The sequence below is a fragment of the Harmonia axyridis genome, chromosome 7, assembly GCF_914767665.1.
Source record: "Harmonia axyridis chromosome 7, icHarAxyr1.1, whole genome shotgun sequence".
In the NCBI taxonomy this organism is placed as follows: domain Eukaryota; kingdom Metazoa; phylum Arthropoda; class Insecta; order Coleoptera; family Coccinellidae; genus Harmonia; species Harmonia axyridis.
Genome location: NC_059507.1, coordinates 7,440,021 through 7,461,406, shown reverse-complemented (window position 1 = coordinate 7,461,406; position 21,386 = coordinate 7,440,021). Strand labels below are relative to the sequence as shown.

Here is a 21,386-nt window from a genome sequence, read left to right as displayed (position 1 = left end):
TTGACATTTGATAAATAAAAACCACGCCATTACTAAAAATGAAACGATATACGCTTCAACAAAGCACTGAAATTGATAAATTTTTTTTTGGGTCATCGTGAAGCATATTTTCGGCCGGCAATAGTGAAGCTGGTTGGTAATGTGAAGAATCGAAACCGTGTGCGTTCTAAACGTGTCACTGTTTAGTGCAGCGTTAGCCGACTGCCGTAAAACAATTATTTTCTCCTATTATTTGTTTTAGGAGAAAACTTTGAGACACTCAAAAAAAATTATATGACAGACCTCTTTTTTAATTTTTGTCCTAGAATCTTTTGAATCAATTCAGAAACACCCTGTGGATTCTGAGACCTTGGAGAAAATAATAAAATTTGCAGTTTTATATTCAGACAATTCTCGAGTCGAAATGTTTGATTTCCGAAAGAAAGCTAAAACACCAACACTTACTTTTAATTGTTATTGGTAAACCTCGTTTTCTTTGAGGTGAAGTACTCGGGTTTAAAAAGCTAATCGGTCATCCTATTTTGATGTCAACGTGAAATAGCCGGTTACATCTTCATTTCAAGGATTTTACGATAGGCGACTCTTAAAAGGTTTTGAGTAACTTCCTGCGTAGTTAAAGTATTCTTGGTAATTATTTTCACTTGACATCGGGATTACTCGAAAACAGGTATTGCCATAAATCACTCACGTAATGTATAAATGTTGATACCGCTTGTTTAGCTGCTGTTACTTGTGTTGGGAAATAATACTTACATATATGCATGCATCGGAGTTTTTCTGGTCTCATCTGGTGAATTTTAAATTGATTGCGCGCTATACATAATACTTTCTAAAAATACTCGTTACAAATCCATTTACCTAAGAAAAACAAGACTTGTCGATTCGATTTGATACTTTATTCCCAGAACTGAAAGATCTACAGGGTGGTCCTGAGGTACAAAGGAAAATGAGAGATTCCTTGGATAATTTTGAGGAAGAAAAGTCCTATAAATATGGGTCAGCAAACGCTTTATTTTCGAGATACATGGTGTTTCTTGTAGTCTTACTTTTTGTGATGTTTATACCAGTTTATTAAATCTTATTTATTGATCTTCGCTACATATTCGGTAAATATGTACGTACCGAAACTTATGATTCATTTATTCATCACACCTTATTAACTGGATCCAGAAAAAATATAACCCTGTAGATTTATATTCAAAATTAGCATATCGCACGATGAAAACTTCAAATTAAAATATCTGTGGCAAATTTAAGTTGGATATTTTTTGAAGGTGTTATGAGAAAAAAATCTCAACTTGATGACGAGAAACCAGTTACGCCGCTGATACAGACAATGTTTTTTCGGTTAAACATATTGGCTACTTCAATGCTTCGCAGAATTTGCCATACCTAGCCCTTAGAAAATTGAAAAAAATAAAAAGTTCCTTCATGGGAATATTGTACCATTTTATTGATTGATTCGACTATGTAGATCACGAAAATGCTTGTAGTTGGGCGATTAGTACATTATTTCAGAAATTATAGGTAAAATCTGAAATTGAATTGAAAATGAATGAGAGCGGAATTTGAAGTTTGAAAAACGTTTCTATTTGAGGGGTCTGTGACGAATAATTCAGGAGATATAACGATTTTTAGAGGCAAATTCAATTTTTTCCCAAATTTCGAGTTCAAATTTCCTCAAAACCGGGAGCTCTACGAAAAATGGGTGAGCGGTGCCAGAATTGACGATCTCTGATTAGCCGAATTTCGATCTCACCTAAAAAATTTTTTGTCCAAAAATTTTTGAAAAAATAAAAGTTCCTTCATGGGAATATTGTATCATTTTATTGATTGATTCGACTATGTAGATTACGAAAATGCTTGTAGTTGGGCGATCAGTACATTATTTCATAAATTATAGGCAAAAATCTGAAATTTGCTAAGGAAAAATTGATAATTTTCCCGAAGCTGCCACTTTTTCTGGACGTGAGCTACGCACTTGAAACCTCACTATGTTTTAGAGCAGAGCTTGAAGTTTGAAAAAGGTTTTTATTTGAGGGGTCTGCGACGAATAATTCAGGAGATATAACGATTTTTAGAGTCAAATTCAATTTTTTCCCGAATTTCGAGTTCAAATTCCCTCGAAACCGGGAGCTCTACGAAGAATCGGTGTGCGGTGCCATAATTGACGATCTCTGATTAGCAGAATTTCGATCTCACCTGAAAAATTTTTTGTCCAAAAATTTTCTATACCTAACCCTTAGAAAAATTTTTTAAAAATAAAAGTTCCTTCATGGGAATATTGTATCATTTCATTGATTGGTTCGACTATGTAGATTACGAAAATGCTTGCAGTAGGGCGATCAGTACATTATTTCATAAATTACAGGAGAAAATCTGAAATTTCAAAGAAAAAATTGATAATTTTCCCGGAGCTGCCACTTTTTCTGGACATGAGCTAAGCACTTGAAACTTCACTATGTTTTAGAGCAGAGCTTGAAGTTTGAAAAAGGTTTTTATTTGAGGGGTCTGCGACGAATAATTCAGGAGATATAACGATTTTTGGATGAAAATTAAATTTTTCACAAATTTCTAGTTCGAATTTTCTCTTAACTGTGAGGTCTACGCAAAATCGGTGGGCGATTCCTTTTTTCAATTCATATACAGGGGGTCACAATGAAAAAAGTGTAACTTTGGTCTATATCTCTGTTTTCGAATACTCTGTATAAAAAATTAAAATTATGCTTCTAACTACCCCAAACACTCATGACAAAAAAAGATTTTCAAAATATCTTCATCTGCGTCTGAGGTGGTGGCCACACGGTATAATTAAAAAGTGAAAAAAGAATACTTGTCATTTGATTTTAATTACTTTAGCCTAATTCATTACGTCCAAAGTTACCATAATGCTCGTCTCTTATTATCACAGTTTGTTGATGCATATAATCGAGCATCATAGAAACCCTAGCGTACATGCCCACCTTTAGCCGGAGAAAGCCTCTTTACCGATCTTCTGAGTACCAACTCCTCAAAACGCACATGCTTAAGTCGCCCAAATCCCCACTATCCGTGATTTGTGAAAGGACTCCAACAGCAGCACATGTCTTCGTCCGTCATTTAGTTCTAATCAAACAACACCAGAAGATCACCGATAGCCATGACGACAGTATGGTGATAACAGTTGCAAGTTTTCCGGTAGAAGATTTTCGGGATAAGTTTCTATGATCTCTCACGTTGCGTTCGATATGTCATCTTTCCAACTGTGAACGTTTTTTTACTGTTATTGTTTACATTATAAGTGTCAGTTGAAAAGTGCCGGTGCCAAAATGGTGTTTGTCAAGTTGGTGGTGTTGTTAACACTGACTAGATTAGGGGTGTTGTGTACTGATGATACGGAGGAAATTACTGAAGTGACGGAAGTGAGGGATGGGAAAGAATTCAGACTTGAGGTAATTGAATTTTGCAGAAATACCATCTATTTTCTTAAGAACAGTCTTGACTTCGTTCATGTTCGTCAAGAACTTATTTTTTTCAAGACATTTCAACTTCTTCTTTGACAAAATATTTTAAGTTATGAAAAGAAGCATACTTACTACTACTACTTCGGTCACAACAGCACGGTGGAAAAATGTAATAAGGGAGTAGCATAGAGTATTAAACATAGATAGAGGGAGTATACGCAATTTTTACATGTCCACAACATGGTTAGATTACGTTGTCGGCTTGTGATTTATTTTCAAATACTAAATTTTATTATTTGAAATCCGATATTGTTCCTATTTGTCGAATTTATAATAAGTAGAATATTTATTTTTTTCTGTATCTAGGTACCTGCTGAAATCCAAGGTGTGGCAACGTTTGCTCTCCTAGTGTCATCGGTTGTTTCACGTCGTTTGGCGCGCTAGAAGTTTGTTTTCTGAATTTCTGATATATTTAGGTATCTGTTTCAATATATTCTGAGTTGATATAAAATGTCGATTCACTATGGGACATAAGAAGTGCGTTCTTTGTGTAGAAACGCGCTTCATATCATGTTTATGTTGGGGATAAAATTTGCTTACTGAAAAAGATAGATGAGATTTGTCGAAGAATATTTTGTTATCAGTTTTTCAAAAATGCCAAATGTTTCAAAGATATTGAGTTTTTCGACTTGATGTTTTGATGGGACACCTTACTTATAAATATTTTTCCTTTATTTCGAGATTCAATTCATTTTATATCTATTGTATAATTGTTATCGAGTCAAATATAGAGTGTCCTATGAGCAAACGTACCAAAACATCTGAAAATGTCATGGAACCTCTACCTGATACAAATATCCTTACCAATTTTCATTTAATATCAAATAAGTAGAAGGCAGATTGGAAGTACCCTAAATTTCACGTTTACGCATGCTCAATCTGGCAAAGCTGAAAATTGTATGGAACTATCTATGGCCCAAACTGAATACCCAAACCTAATTTCATTGAAATCTGATAAGAATTGTAGAAATTAAAGCTGCTACAATGAGGTGAGGACACACAGACCCTCACACAGACATATATAGACAGACAGACACCAAATCATATTTGTTCAAGATACTCTGAAATGCATTTCATAAATAGAAATTTCAAAATTGGAGAAAAAAAGTGTTTCCATTCAAAAAGCGATCACACTGCTCTTACTATCTGCGGTAGACTCGAAAACAATTCGCCAATTCATATCGACAAAAAAAGACTGCCTGAAATTAAAATGAATGAAAATCCTGCAAATTTTACGCAACGGTTATCTCCTCTATACATCACGATATAAATAGTTAAAAACAACCTATAAATAATTAATTTACTTCGATGTTTGAACCTGGCAACACAAAGTTCAAATATAGACTCATTTTATAACTTAGTTGTTATTTTAATAGGAATAGGTCAACCTTCTGTTTACTATTATCACAAATTCAGAGTTATCTTATATGCAGGGTGGGCCTTCGACTTGTATATATATTTAAACCGAAGATTCTTGAGGTCAAAGGAACACATTTTTCAATTCATAAACACAATGCTCAAATCAGAAGATTGACTTTTTCATGAATTTGCATGTAAGCAAAATCTTGGAACTAAGCTCCTACCAATACTCGTACACATTTTTAGATTCTTCCCATACAAAAGCATGAACATTTTCAGTTGATTAGTAATTGCTTTCATCGGACCATTACAAAGGTTCCCAATTGGAAATAATCAACCAATATGAATCATTCGTGATTCCTCTCACAACGAAAATTATTGTATGTTCTTAGCGATTGAAAAACAGATAAGTATAACAGTTTGTTTTTGAAACAACTCAACAAGAAATGTGATAAAAATTACTCAAGCTACTTTATTTATACACGTTATCGTGATATAAATAACCGTTTCGTCGAATTCGATGGTTGATAACTAATCGAAGTTTATTTTCATTTCTTTCACCGTGAATAATTTTCACAATACCTTGGTTCAGTGGAAGAATTTATCGTCTGTAGTTGGCGTCAGAGGAATAAGATCTTTTCGATATCAGTTGGTATCTATTAACTATACAGGAAGAATCTTAAACAACTAATCTAGTATAGCTATTCAAAATGGAACCTCTTATTGGAAGATCCTTTATATGGGAGCAATAGAGAGCTGGGATAAAAGATGAATATAAGAAATTCAAGATATGCTATTTCCCATTTTGGAGAAATATTTATTATTTGAGAAATCTCAATGAAAACTACTTCGACAATGACAATGAAAATGTTCAGGGTATAGTTTCTCTGTTATTGACAAAATTAGAAAATTCTGGTCTTTTTAGTCCAGAATTTTCCAATTCGGTCGACAAATCCAGCCGTAAAAGCCTTCTGCTTTATATTCTCTATTATTACACCTATTGAGCATAACCAAGCGGTCGATCAAAGAAGAAAAGTATCAACTCTTGTGTAAATATATCATAGGCAAAAGGTTATCAATTTCCACTACCCGTTTTACTGATTCGATGTCAATAAAATTTGGTTTATGTATTCAGATTGGACCGTAAGTGGTCCCGTAGAAATGTCACCTCTTCCGTATGTACAAAGAAAAATTTCCAGAATACCTCGAGTTCTATGGTTAGATTTTGATGAAATTTGACAATAGGGTTAGATGGTGAGTGTCTCCATGTGCCATCCCTAAAGTTTCGTATTTATATATTTCAATCCCAATATATACTCTGTGACAAAAAATGCAACATCAACAAGGATTAGAATTTGTCACCAAACTTGGAAGAAATATTCAACTAGTCAAAGGTAGCAATTAATTGATATTTCAAAGAAATTCAATGAAAGATAACGGCATTTGTTATTAATAATAATGTGTTACACCATCCCTTTTATTTTGACACTCCTGCACCTCGCTGGACATAGATTTAACCAGGTGATCGGTTTACTCCTGAACCTCAGAGTAATAAACATAGATAGAGGGAACAGAAGTCATTTTCAGTAAGCAAATTTTGTCCCCAACGTGAACTATCAAATTTGACATAAAGCGCGCAGAAATTAAAACATATCAGTGATACGATATTTCACTCAATTCGGGAATTTCTCCACAAAGAACACAATTCTCATGTCACATAATGACTCAACGTTTCATATTAACTCAAAATATATTGCAATAAATACCTAAATATATCAGAAATTCAGAAAACAAACTTCAAGCGCTCCAAACGACGTGAAACAACCGATGACACTAGGAGAGCAAAAGTTGCCAAACCTTGGATTTCAGCAGGTAGATACAGAACAATATTCTGCTTATTATAAATTCGACAATTAGGAAAAATATCGGATTTCAAATATTCAATTTGCATTTTCAATCGGGAATCAATCAAATGAATATGATATATTTCATTCAATATAATATACATTCATAACGATATAGTAAAATTGTGGATTTGAAAATATATCACAATCCGACAACGTAATCTTACCATGTTGGAGACATGTAAAAATTGCGTATACTCCCTCTATCTATGTTTATTACTCTATGGTTTATGCCCACAAACCAGCAACTCTTGAAGCACTGGAAGCAGCCACCATTGACGCCATACGGTCAGATTGATTGGAGAAAGTAGTGAAAAATTGGACCGATAGAATGGACTACGTAACTCATAGATGCGGCGGACATATGCCGGAAATCATATTACAAAATCAAATGCCATGAAATTATCTACCAGGTTATAATAAAAAAATTGTCAAGCTTTTAAAAAACACCCTTTATATTCCGTATTTCGCATTATTCGGACATTCTCGATCAACCTCTAATTTCCATTTCATTACAGACATGGCGAGCTGTAGAAAACGATAGATTGGACATGTCCGGATGGATACCACAGGGTGCACCATCAGAACATCAGCAATTACCAATACTCAAAAGAAGAAGGCTACGTAAAAGAAAACGAAGACCAGCCCAAACCAAGTTCAACGACCAAAACTCCGGTAACATGCAAGACAGACTCCTATACTTGCCTACAAGACGTCAGCGTCCCTTCAAATTCGGCCAACACGACGAAGTATGGGACGACATGCAACAGGAAAGTCCCAAGCAGGCTGTGAACCGCAGAAGAGTCGTTCCAGAATACCCATCCGGCAACAATGTCGGATTAGAATCAGAACCGGAGATAGTTACGCAGAAACAGGCAGAATCTAATCCATTGAGTGCTGTGATCCGTTTCGGGGATGCAGTTGAAGAAACCACCAAGTCTAGGTCTACGGAGAGAATCAGGGATCCGTTCGATGCCCTCAAAGAAGCCGAGGAGAAGCAGAAAACTCCAGAAGAGATCAAACAAACTGCCGCACCGTCCAATCTCAAATCGCTGCTGAAGAAAACTGGTGGCACTATAAGTCTCAGCGAGATTCTCCAGCAGAAAAATCTATCCCTTTCCGAACTACTGACAGGAAACATTGAAGCTATTTCAGCTCTGACAACTCCTCCGGAGAGTACTCAGCCCACTGAAGTGATGCAAGCTAATGAACCAACCAGGTATCAAAGAATACCACCTTCAGAAAGGAAAAAGATATCGGATAGGGTTTCCGAGCAACCTTACGATTCTGCTGAATTCGAAGAGAAACAGCTCATAGAAGCTCAAAGAAAAAGGTTAGCTTTACTGCAAGCTCATAAAGCCAATAAGATATATCTTGGAATAACACACGCCTACGAGATTGTTACAGAGCCTATTACAGAAAGGAGAATATTTGTACCGTCACATCCTAAACATTATTCGACTTCCAGTTATAAGCCTATATTATTCCAAAATGGACAAAAATCAACGACGGTAAAAACAAGGACTTTCACAAATGATATTGATGAAAATAAGATTTCCGAATCCACAAATACAATCAGTCCATACAAATTTCCCCAAAAGAGATTGCCCATAACTAGTGCTAAATTACTTGCAAGAACAACAAAGAAAGCCCCAGTGGAAAAAAACAAGGTGTACACCATACCACCTGAAGCAATACGAATAACCATCGATGAAATTCTGAAAAAAGAAGAAAAACCATTAGAATCAACCAATGATGAGCCTCTGCAAATTTCATTGAACTTTGACATTCCGACTAAAGACATTGAAGACTCTTCACAAAGCTCAAAAGAAAGCATTGACACTGAAACTTCAAATGAAAAATTGGATATCTTAGGTGCAGGTGACGAAATAATGGAGATGTTGGAAGACCCAGTATATAAAGACAAATTATCTAGGATATTACGTGAAAGGAATATGACTTTGCAAGAGTTGGTAGATCAAAGAGAAAGAGGTTCCAGCCAACTCCATTTGGCAGACATATTCCACAATAAAACAAGAGAACCTGAACCTGTTGACGAACCCTTCGTTGGACTGATTATTGAAGAAAAACGCTCTAATAATTCTAGAGAACAAAAAAGTATGAAATTTGACGAAATATCAACAATAGAAAATGTAATTCTTGACATGAAAGACAACAAACTGAGTAGCGAAGAAGAAATTACAACATCACAACCAACAACTGAAAAGAAACCACCCCGTATTAGTGAATTTGGTAAAAATAACACTTTCAATTACGCAGCTATCATGCCTTTTTGGAAGCAATTCCATCCAGATGTATTCAACCGCTTTTATAAGGAAGAAGCCGAATCATTAAATGATGTTGATAGAATTGAGGAAATTAATAATAGATTATCAGATTCTATTACCAACAAATTTAATGTTGAGTTACCTCAGAAGAATTATCATCTGGATGAAGAATCTATTTTTGATATACCTTCTGGTATTAAATCTGCACTTGTTGCTAGTTTTGCTATAGTTGGACTGAGTTTATTTATGTTTTTAACAATCCTACTGATATTCAAATGGACACAAAGAAAAAAGAACAAACTGAACTACACAAGCAGTTTATCTGGTTCCAAAATTAAATCGCCCATTTTGGAAATGCCTCGCAGAAGTGCACTCAGGACTTTTGTTTGTGAAACACTTGGCAGAAGAACCAAGTTTTACAAATCAAATCTACAAAGCATGTCGGATATATGGGACAACAAAAAAGAAAAATTTTGAGATAAAACTGACTGGAGTAACTTTCCTTCAGCATTCCATTTCATTTTTGTTCAAAATTTTTTTGGACACTATCTAATGAAATTGAGAGAAATCTAAGGCTGCTTAGTATTTATCTATAGCCAATCAATAAACAATAACAGCTGGTTGCAGCAGCAAATTTCAAGAGAGCTCTATAGTAAAACAGAAATCCAACTGACATATAATTTTGTCATAAACAAGTTTCTTCAATATAAATTTGGATAGAGACAATTATTATATACTGCACATACATCAAAATTGATATTATGAATCAGACCAAAATTATTTGTAAGACTTATGTATAGATTTTCCTGTGCCAATCAAAATCGTTTTACCTGATATCAGCTTGTTTTTGAAAGTCAAATAATCATTATATTTTATCTGTATTGTGTCGTCAATGTTCTATCATATGTAATTGTAACAACTTTTCGATTGTGGAGTTCTATTTCTCCAAAATGATATTTCTAGAATCTAGATGGATCTGAGTCAGTGCAACATGTACTTCTAATTGAAAATGTATGGATTGATTGAATCATTTTGCTACAATTCCAATGATTTGATTCTACACAGGATCATGTAGCTATGCCATAACATACTATATTAATAATACAAATTAAAATTGTATGTGTTCATAAAAAGTAGTATCGATCAACACAAAAAGTACTTGAGAATTTGCATTTTAAATTATTTATTGGGGTTCTGAATGGTTTAGTTGTAAATTAAATTCCTACAACCAGTATTAGAGAAAAATCAAAATATTGTTGTATACTTTGTGCAATATTTCACCTGTAAATAAGAATTTTACATAAGACGATACTTTAGTGTTGTCAGTTTACGCTTTTGATAATTATTTGAGTATAAACTGAGACATTAAGTTATATATGTTTTGTGGAATATTTTCATCTTAATGTAACATAATGTTATTTATTGTTATTTGTTTTGTTGAAATGAATAAATATTTAATGAAAAATGTATGATGTCACTAATTCTAGAATTTCAGTTCTGATTTTTCTTCATTTATCTCACATGTTCATTATTCATTTCACATTTTTATTTTCTATTTTCATATTTATTGTAATACTTGTTTTTATTTTGTTAATTATCCTGACAAAAGATCACTCATCACACAAGATAGTCAGTTGTATGAGCAAATAACAGTGCTATCCTAATAAGATGGAATAAGTACCTACATAGTAACATAGGACATAGAATACAGTCGGTTTTCTATAGTGCCACATTAACTTCAAATTTTATGCACATCAGATTTTTCAATAAGACAAAATATTCTAGGAAAACTGAATTATCATTCATATGAAAATCAGATGTATGCTGAATAATAGCTGTTTCACAGAGAAATAGGAATTCGACTTTCTGGCTTCACATCCTATTCAAAGTAAAGGAATCTATTGATATTTTTCATCCCATCGATCTTATCTAATATAATATGTAATAAATTGTTATTGACTAAAAAAACAGAAATATACATCAATTCATGACTCACCAATATTCTTGGTACGTAAAGTGTGGCTTCAACAATCTGCTCACAGAATCATCATTATTGGAGAATAATGTATGAAAATAAGCATATTGCCTAGCCACACTCCTTATTTGTCTTAGAGCAACTTCTAAAGTAGGACTTCCTTTCAAAACCTCAAGTTCTTCCTTTGAGAAATAAAGAATTGTTGGATAAGACTTTGGTAAAATGTCGATGTACGGTTTATAGAACGAATTTTCTTTAAATTTTTCAACCAAAAGATAAATTGCTAATGTTACATTGGGCATATTTTTGAGTAATTGATCTTTTTCCACGTATTTCTTTAACATAGTTTTTTTTGCACCTTCAACTGTCATCATCAATTTCCTAGGAACTGCTATGAAAAGTGAAGCATAGGGAATATCGATATCAGCTTTTAAACCTAAATCATAGCCTGGAAATTCTGCGATAGAGGAACCATCGAAAATAGCACCATTAGCTTTCAACCATTTGGAAAAAGATTCAAGTTTTTCAGGCGTACACCGACTACCTTCTCCATTATCACTTATAGATTTTTGTAGTTCAAGATTCTTTATCTTATCAATGAGTGACGATAATTCACAATGATTATCCAATGCCTTTTTTATGATTGTTGGCTGAGATATAGATGTACTTAATTTAAGTAACTGATCCACTTTTTCCTTCAGTTCCTGTTTCTCGGGTATCAGGTTATGTTTATTTTGTATTTTGACATTTCTCTGAGGTTGCTTTTTACTGTTTTTACCCATTTTTTAGAAATATCACAATGAAAAATTGCACGTCACCACAACACTTCCAATCGAAAATTTTACCCCGAGACAAATGTCATATATTGCGTTTGAGAAATTTGATAGTTACATTTCTATTTTAAGATGAAAAGAGCCCACGTGGGAATACAAGAATTTAACATTATAATCAAATGAGACAAAATCTAACGGATAGATGTCTCTAGTGTCGAGTTTGAATAATCATCAAGAAAAATTTGAATTACGTATACTGAAATAAAAATATGTGCGAAGTAATATATAAATCTTTTTTTGATGGAAATATTCAGTTTAATTTAAATACTGGAAAATATTAATGAGGTAATTTGGAAATGTTGGATAATACCTACTTTGGTGAAATGTCGATATATTGCTATATATATAATCGATTTCCTGAAATCTTTCATCCAGAAGATAAATTGCTGAAGCTTCATTGGGCATATTTTTAAATAATTGACTTTTCTCCACGTATTTCTTTAGAATAATTCTGAAATGTACATCCATTCATCGATTTCTTTAGTTTCATCAATATTGGGCAAAAATATAAATTGATATTAGTCATAATAACATAAACAGAATACTGTCGGATTTATTATATCAGGCAAAATATTGCATTAGGAAATAACCCATGTATTCATTTACCAACAACATTATCGCACCTCCTGGACCTAGTCTAAGAACTTTTGGTACCAATCCTTTATAGAGAGCTTTCCAACCTTCTTCTTTATATATAACTATTATCGTTTTCATGCATGATCTATATTTGACTTTTCCTAATTCTGGTTGTGGACCTTGTATCCTTGATTTCGCTACATCAAAAGGAATATTTGCGCAAGATGCTAGTGTTCCTGCTGCAAATCCTAAGCCTAGTTTCTCAATGACTCCCATTTTTCTGCTATGTGCTGAAGACATATCTTTGATGGAATGGTAGAGAGCGAAATACACTATATTGAATACCGAACCTCTCATTATGGTTGCAGACAGCCCTTTGAATAAGCCATTCCTGCCAATACCATTTTTATGGTATATTTCTTTTGCCACTGTGAAAGGTGATGGTACCTCTTTCATTTTAGCCCTATTTGCTTGTAGATGGATCTTCACAACCTCGAATGGGGTCACCAAAAAGGATTCTGTAGCACCTGCGCAAGCCCCCGCTAGAGAGTATGTCATAGGGCTAGGTTTTTCTTGTCCAAACATGAACAACCTCTGGAACTCACCGAAAGTGAAAAACTTTATTGCTCTTTTTGGGGTTTCTACTAAGATTGGCGGCAGGATTCCTTTCCAAAATGAAAGTATTCCCTCGTTTTTGTAAATTTTCTTCATGCAATCGGCAATACCGGTGTAATAATCTGATTTATTTGCTGTTTCTTGTTTTGCTTGAAGCTGAAGTCTGGTTTTGACCAAATCAAGGGGATGCATTAAACATACTTCTACAAACCCTGCGCTTGCTCCTGCTGATAAGGAAATGAGTCTCTCTTTGCCTTTTCCTTCATTAGGAATCATTTGATTGTGGATGTTTTGTATAATTTAAAGAATCTAGTAAGAAGCATTAAGAACCTAATACCGAATTTCAGTTTTTGTACTTTCAAGTGGACGAGGATCAATTCTATACATTTTGGCAAAAGTCATTTGCAGATGGGTATGATCTCTTCAGATTCGAAATTTTTGATATATTCAAGTTGTCAAGGAATTATGTCAAAATAATAATTGCTTCTGGTGATGAAATTGACTTTTCTATTTCTGTTAGGGATCTCTCTTAGAAGACTTGGGGAGTTCCAGAATTACCCTTCTAACGAAAATTAAGTATTTCTGTAAAAAAAATTAATAATCTAAAATTGGAAAATGAGTAGGGGTACATAAAATTGAAATGTTTCATTTCAAAATTGCTCAATAAGGTAACATAGACTACATATTATGTAAATTATGTTACATACCTATGTAGAAAAGGAGCAAAGATAGTTATGGATTTCATCAGGTTAGAGTAACTGTCAACGTCTAAGGAAATAAATTTGATAATTCCTTCCAAAAAAAGAGTAAAGGCGGTACATTATATAGGAAACTAAAATACTATAGCAGTAAAAGAAAAACTACAGTTGAATGCTTCTAAGAGTGTTCTAGAATTTTAATGAGAGGTTTTGTTGTAATATAATATATCATCAAAAATGTAACCAAGTCTTGCTTTCATTGTCGTTGTATAAGTATGCTCATGCAGGTGTAAATTGATTTCAGAATCTGGAACAAAACAGAATAATAAGCAAAACTGAACACAAGTAAATGAGGTTCTTTGTAAATCTATTGTGGTGGCTATTTGCTAACGTCGAAAGAACGTTAACTCTTGTTACAGAAACCCAACCGTTTTACGTCAAAGTCACCACGCTCCGCTATGTGATGGAAGGTGTATATGGCAGGGATCTTCGAGTCTATGAGCTATCTGCTTATCATTGGATCAGTTTATCAGTCCCATGATTCTATTAATTTTGGTGTTTTTGATCCATTCAGTTCTATTAGTTCTAATAATCATTAGCTTCTAAAATTTTCGAATAACTTTCACCTACCCTTAGCACAGTTTTCAGAGCCACCTTTTCAAATTTTCCAACAGTCAGTACCAAGCATCTCTGAGACCTTCTCATCATTATCAACATCGTTTTACGTATTTCTGTGTCAGCGTCATACCATTCACTTTCGTATATTGCATCAGAGATCCCAACACTCTGTAAGTAATATTAATAGTGAAATGGGAGAATCTTTGGAAAATTCGACCGTTACCTCAGTGCTTAGTACTTCCCCATACCAATATAGTATTGTAAGTTGAGAAGAACTGCACATCAAGCAGCCGAATCCGAAAAACTTTTTCATAAATTCTTGAGCCTGAAAATGATGAGGTAGGTATATTCATGTTTCGGTTTTCAAATCAAAGTATTCTTCCGTGTTTTTATAATCCAAATATAGTTATTTTGTTGTGTTTATCAGATAACAGCGGTGTGACATAATTAATGTGTCGTATTCAGACATACATTTATTTAATGTCTTTGGGTTGCAACATTGGAAATTGGAACCTGTAATAATTATGCAACCAAACTATCTTGTTGAGGTATTTTGCAGCAGTGAATCTCATGTGACCGCGATGTGTCAATATATTTCCAAGAATAAATTTTTGTAGTCGTTTGGGGAAAAATTTCAATCTTCTCTTAAACTTTCATGTTTGACCTTTTGGGAATGTAAAACTGAATCGGCACATGCGCCAAAATTTAAAACGATGTTAATTATTATACTTACGTAACAACGTTTCTGTAATCATTAATAATTTTAGTACACATCTTCTGCTTCTGCAGAAGATGTTGGAAGTCGAAAGAAACATTTGTAATGAAAACACAATTCCTGAACTGAATAAGAAAAGTAAAACAATATGATCATAATATGAGGGAAATTTAAAAAAAGTCATCCATTAGGCAGTTATATTGCGTGAAATAAGAGCATTAGAGAAAATCAGTAAAGTATTGATAGCAAGAAACTAGCTGAAATCTATTAAAACAAATTATTATATATATATATATATATAATCAAAATCCCAATGATACCTTTCGGTGTTCGGGTATTAAAAAAATTCATGAATTTATATCTTGACTCTGCAGAGGTCTACATCAAGTGTTAGCTAGCACTCAACAGGTGGCACCTCGGGTTACGTCGGTCTCAGAAATGTATTACCATACAATATAAAATATCATTATACATATATTGAGTATAATGAAGAATTAGAAGAAGTTAATTAGAGGCGCAGGGATTATATACATATATTTATATATATAGGGAATATCTCAAATTATCGAGAGTTACCAGTTATCTTTTTATATAAGGACTGGTATTTAAAACCCCTTCGCCTCTAATTAACTGGATTCTATATCTTCGAAATGCCAAATTTCAAATCAATATCAATTTTACATTGTGGGGGATTTCAATATAAGCGGTATACATGGAATAGATTCCAATTCCGATAAATCGAATAGTGTTCTTGACAGTCTTAATGATTTCCTCGATTTGAACAGTTTCAGGTTGTATAACGATGTAAAAAATGTCCAAGATAGGACACTAGACTTAGTTATTAGCTCGGAAAATAACTCGAATAGGTAGCGAGGTACTTCCTCCCTTTCGTGAAAGAAGACGCATCTCATCCTGCTCTTGAAATCTCAATAACTTTAGATTGCCACAAAAAAAGTAACAAGTATGTTTTAGAAGAGCCAAGGTACAATTTTAAAAAACTAATTTCCTCAAACTAGTTAACAGCGTTAGAGATTCTGATTGGGAAAGTGTATTATCTGAAAAATCTGATGTGAATGTGGCTTTAGGTAACTTTTACAGGAAATTATATGAAATTATAGATGACTGTGTACCTAGGAACGTAGTATTTTCTAATTTTAAACGTTATCCGATTTGGTTCACGAATGAAATCAGGAATATGTTAAAGGAGAAGAAAAAGTATAAGAAAATGAGGTTTATATCTGACTTTTTAGAGACAAGTTTGTGAAAGCGAGGAGGGCATTAAAAAGAATGATCAGATCGGAAAAAGGGAATTATATAAGAAAGGTTGAAAGAAATATAACAACAGATTCAAACGGATTTTGGAATTTCGTGGCGTATAAACAAATAATAATTCTGATATCGGTACCTTCTCTACTATAGTTTAATTCGACCCAAACTTGAATTTGGTAGACAGATATGGTTTGCTGAATATCGCAGTGAATTGGTTCAGTTGGAAAAAATACAAAACAAATTTTTAAGATACATATTTAAAGAAATATAATAAACGAGCTGACTATAAAACTGTAAGAACATATCAACTAAGGAATGAATTTGAAATATTATCGCCAGAAAACAGACGAACTCTCACGGTGTTAACTTTTTTGCATAAATTGATCAATAACAAGATAAACTCACCGGAAATATTATCACTTGTAGGATTCAACGTACCCCTAAGAAAAACTCGATCTTTCCCTGTGTTCCTCGTATGTTCACTACTAGATCTCCGCTTGTGGCCATGTTACGATAAGCAAATGAACTCAATTCCATGACAGATCTTGAATGGACAATGTCGCAAAGTACTTTTCGTACATCAGTTATGCGATACCTCATACACCTCTCTGTGTGATTCAACCCCATTAAATTAAATTAAACTATATTGTATTATATGGTTAGGTTCAATGTTGGCATGCAACTTATACCTTCTTGTGATTTATTAAAAAAAAAAATACTTACAAGAATGATAGGAATAGATCAAGGAAGCGTCATTGGAACATTACTTTTCATAATTTACCTGAATGACTTGGGAAACATAATTCAAAATAGTGAAGGAAATATTGTCAATTTCGTCGACGACACAAATTTACTTACTGGTGCAGAAGATTTTGAAGAGCTGACAAGAAGAGCAAGTCACATTTTTGTAAAGTCAAAAGCATGGTTCGATCAAAATAATCTAATATTAAATGAAAATAAATCAAAAGTCCTGCTGTTTGATACAAATAGATCAAAAAAAGAAAAGTCAGATAATGTTGCTTTGTCGCAATTTAATTTCAAAATATCTGAGTCAGTGAAGTTCCTTGGCATATATATTGATCGATTCTTGAACTGGCGCCAGCATACGGAAATTATTTGTAGAAGATTAAGTAAAATTTGTTTTGCACTTAGATCAATTACAGAGTATATGAGTGAGAATACCTTGAGAATTATATATTTTGGAAATTTCGAAAGCACTCTCAAGTATGGTATTATTTTTTGGGGAAATAATGAAAATTTAGAAAAGATATTTTTAATTCAGAAAAGAGCTATACGTATTATTTGTAAAATGGGTTATAGAGAATCATGTAGGGGAAAATTTAAACTTAAGAATATTTTTACGGTATGTGGTTTATACTTGTTTGAATGTTTGATGTTTTTATATAAGAATAAGCATAAATTCTCAGTTGAAAATCCCAGTAGTTATAATACCAGAAACCTAGATATAAATTTTCCAACTCATAGACTTACATTAACTGAGAAATGTCCTTCTTATATGGCTATCAAAACTTTTAATAAATTGCCCTATGAAATAAAATGTATAACACATTATAAAACATTCCGAAATAGAGTAAAACATCTGCTTATTAGTTTAGAACCATATAGCTTAAGGGAATATTTTGATCGAGCTGGATAAAGCTCAGAATTTTGACGTCATTTCATTTAAATTGTCAGTTTTAGTTTCATACTGTAACTTTGAATTTACTTGAAATAAAGAAATATTATTATTATTATCTATGGTTATTTTTTATGTTACCTTTTTATCCTTGTAATGAGACTTTTATGGTCTGTTAGGATATAAATAAATGAATTACTTTCAATTGAAAGTAATCTGTGTAATGATATTTTATATATGCTTCTTTTGAAATAAATAAAATTTTTAATCTTTTGTAATAAATAAAATTATGTTCCACCAACAATAGAGAGGTATTAAATTAATACCTCTCTATTCTGTGCCTCTAGCTAGTCTTGCTTACTGGAGGGCACTATTGTTGGTGGAACATAATTTTATTTATTACAAAAGAACCTGTTCAAAGTGAGCACTAAACATAGCGGGTACTCATTCTAGAATAAGTAGGTATCGAAATTTCTCACCCTTATACCTCCCAAGCAGAATCCTGCCATTTGAATGGTTCTCAGAAAAAAATCAATGAAGAAAAGTTGGCTCATTTGTTTGTCTAACATCTCAACGTCGCTGGAAAGAACAGAAAGTCATAGAAACTTGGTCTTGCAAATTAAAACATTTTGTGTGAGAATTTCTGAAATTCCTATGTTGATGCTAATAAATTTGTTAATAAAGTAGAGGTACTTTGGAGCGACAAATGTTTCATATAGCAAATGAAACACTGAAATCCGGAGAATATGTTAATCAGCAAATAAGATTAAAAACTACCTTATTATATCCTGATGTTCGGATATGCAATTTCTCCAAAATGAAGCAGTTTCTTTGTATGTTATTTTTCGATAATCTGTGTCTTGAAAAACATCGTTACCAACATAGTGTTTGAAATGCTTTAGGACATGCTGAAGGCATTTCAGTCTCAAAATATGAAAAATGATGAAAACCAACAGAGCCATGTCCATGGTGTATGCCATGAAAGCTGTCACAGATTCGGTGACCACGTAAACAACTAAGGTAATTGTATAATACTGATCTCTGTCGAATGGTAACAGCATTTCAAATGGATGAAATGGTTCTTTGTGTTGTTTGGTGTGTGTATAACGTAGATAACCGCAAAGTCCCATGAAAGAAATATTCGTCATAATCACAGCTGACATGTAGATCAAAAAGGCTCTAAGAATTGGCTCAGAGGTGGTGCTCAGGATCTTCCTCAGGTGAGTACCTTTGAGACGGTGCATTTCCCCCTCTTTCAGAAATACTCTATCGAATTGATTTGGAATCTTGTTCACTTCGCAAATTATAATTTTGATTGCTGTGATTGTTGTTGTGCAAGTTGCTCCTATGTAATTAGAAAAGACCTCAGTTGATAGCCTGTTCATGTAGAAAATGTTGGAGATGAAGCTTAAAGAAGCTAAAATCACTATCAATTTCATTGTGAAAGCATAGGCCTGATATGAGATTGCTTTAAATCCTTTGGTTTTAACGCTTTTGCGAAGACCAAAATAGCTGAAAACATTGTGAAGATATCGGAATAGATCAGAGTTCGACATGGTTCTGATTCTTGTAGAATCATAGATTTGAATAAAGGGAAGGAGAACGATTAGTTATTCTTAAAACTTTTCACATACTCCATTAAGTAATTTTCCCAATAACGATAAGTCAGAAAGTTTTAGTTTTTCATGTGATTGCGCCAGAACAAAACTGCAAGGACTATTATTAAGGACTGTTAGTGAAGTTATTGCGGTTAATAGGGTAATTCCCTGAAATTTAAGGATCAGGAGATGTTTCAAATAAAAAATTCCATCAATAATTTGAGGTTTCTTTCTTTTATGACTCTCTACTTTTTGCAATTGTAATTTTAATAGTTCAATATAGTTTAACATTTGTTCGCCACATTTTGTTTTATATTCAACTGCTAATGAACATCCCAAATCCAAAATTGCAAACTTTGTTTTACAATAAATCTTCTATTCATAATACCTATTAGGCCAATTGAAAAGTACCCGGTCTGATGCACAGATGGAGGTGCTAGTATTAAATCCATATGATTTTTAGTTATTACCAACCTTCAAACAATACTTGTCAAAATTTGACAGCAGTCCGACCATTAGTTGTGAGATATTGTGTTGTGAGTGTAGCTACTTTTGTTATTTGAAAAAAGATGGAAAAAAGAATTTAGTGTGCTGATAAAATATTGGTTTTTGAAGGGAAAAAATACAGTTGAAGCAAAATCTTGGCTTGATGAAGAGTTTCCCTGGTCTGTACCAGGAAAATCAATCATCATTGATTGGTATGCTAGGTTTAAACGTGGTGAAATGAGCACCGAATATAGCGAACGCAGTGGACGCCCAAAAGAGGATGTCACCGACGAAAAAAATCAAAAAAGTTCACGATAATACCCCGTGTCACAAATAAATGAAAACAATGGCAAAATTGCATGAATTGGGCTTCGAATTGCTTCTGAATCCACCGTATTCGCCAGATCTGGCCCCCAGCGACTTTTTCCTGTTCTCAGACCAGACCTCAAAAGAATGTTCGCTGGAAAGAAATTTAACGTCAATGGAGAAGTTATCGCCGAAATTGAGGCCTATTTTGAAGCGGAAGACCAATCGAACTACAAAAATGGTATCGAAAAGTTGGAAGATCGCTATAATCGCTGTATCGTCCTCGAAGGCAAATATTATTATTATTATCAATTAAAATATGTTGAATAATAAAATCGAAGCACTACGAGCACATCTATGTCCGAGGTTTATTATTTTCCTTTATCTATCCGCTTTATCGGCGTCGCCCCTTATTTGCCATCTGTAATTTTTGCATTCTTAATCGGTATACACCTACTCGTTGTTTTCGGTTTTTTGTTTCATTCTCGTCACAAAATTTCAATACTGTAGTTATCAAAGTACTGAACTGAGTAATTCGCATCGAAAAATTGTCTGGGCCGTGTTATACAATTTATTGTGATTCATTCAAATTGCAATTTAATTGTGCAGATATCAGTTTTGAGTTGATTATATCTAAACGGTGTTCCTAATGTGTACAAATGAAAATGACAGATTTCTCGGATCATTTTGAGAAAAAAGTCCTATAACATGAATCTGCAAACGCTTTGGTTTTGAGATACCGGAGTTTTTTTTCCATAGTACCTTCCCTTCACAAGATATTTAACTTGAATTGGCATAGATCTTCCGATTTAAAGTTTTCAGCTTGTGATATGCTTATTTTGTATGCAAATCTACAGGGTGATATTTTTTCTGGAAGGGTATCTGCTTCTTTCCACCAGAACTATTTTTTGGTGAAGCACTTGTTCTATAGAAAAATGTGAAAAGAAACTCTGGTCTAGTACAACACTTTTTGGTTTGTTGTATCAGGTGTGTGAATAAGTCTTTCC

The 21,386-nt window shown here is 33.4% G+C and overlaps 4 protein-coding genes across 6 annotated transcripts in view; 1 reads left to right on the top strand and 3 right to left on the bottom strand.

Annotated features, from left to right (window-relative positions):
• Positions 1 to 11,997, bottom strand: part of LOC123685122 (actin-histidine N-methyltransferase) — a 28,832-nt gene extending 16,835 nt beyond the window's left edge. The window contains exon 1 of the mRNA XM_045624709.1: positions 11,051 to 11,997. Within this exon, the coding sequence (XP_045480665.1) occupies positions 11,051 to 11,811 (761 nt within the window). The 5' untranslated portion in view covers positions 11,812 to 11,997. The remainder of the gene's footprint in view (positions 1 to 11,050) is intronic.
• On the top strand, positions 3,104 to 10,523 carry LOC123685121. The gene is made up of 2 exons (XM_045624707.1): positions 3,104 to 3,431; positions 7,285 to 10,523. Exons 1-2 carry the CDS (start codon positions 3,309 to 3,311, stop codon positions 9,529 to 9,531), a joined length of 2,370 nt encoding a protein of 789 aa, XP_045480663.1. The 5' UTR covers positions 3,104 to 3,308; the 3' UTR covers positions 9,532 to 10,523.
• A 393-nt stretch (positions 11,998 to 12,390) lies between the features above and the next one.
• LOC123685123 (mitochondrial 2-oxodicarboxylate carrier-like) lies at positions 12,391 to 13,641 on the bottom strand. The gene has a single exon (XM_045624710.1). The coding sequence runs from the start codon at positions 13,327 to 13,329 to the stop codon at positions 12,424 to 12,426; it is 906 nt and encodes a 301-aa protein (XP_045480666.1). The 5' UTR covers positions 13,330 to 13,641; the 3' UTR covers positions 12,391 to 12,423.
• Positions 13,642 to 13,919: 278 nt separating this feature from the next.
• Positions 13,920 to 19,574, bottom strand: LOC123685124 (odorant receptor 49b-like). Of its 3 annotated transcripts, none has more exons than XM_045624711.1 (5): positions 17,077 to 17,343; positions 16,792 to 16,961; positions 14,593 to 14,694; positions 14,382 to 14,537; positions 13,920 to 14,058 (listed from the first exon to the last, which is right to left on the bottom strand). In XM_045624711.1, the coding sequence occupies exons 2-5, from the start codon at positions 16,951 to 16,953 to the stop codon at positions 14,008 to 14,010; spliced, it is 471 nt and encodes a 156-aa protein (XP_045480667.1). In that variant the 5' UTR covers positions 16,954 to 16,961; positions 17,077 to 17,343; the 3' UTR covers positions 13,920 to 14,007. The 3 variants fall into 3 exon arrangements, with proteins under 3 accessions (XP_045480667.1, XP_045480668.1, XP_045480669.1); XM_045624712.1 differs by having other exon boundaries at positions 17,212 to 17,343; XM_045624713.1 differs by lacking the exons at positions 16,792 to 16,961; positions 17,077 to 17,343 and adding an exon at positions 18,469 to 19,574.
• Positions 19,575 to 21,386: the final 1,812 nt, after the last annotated feature.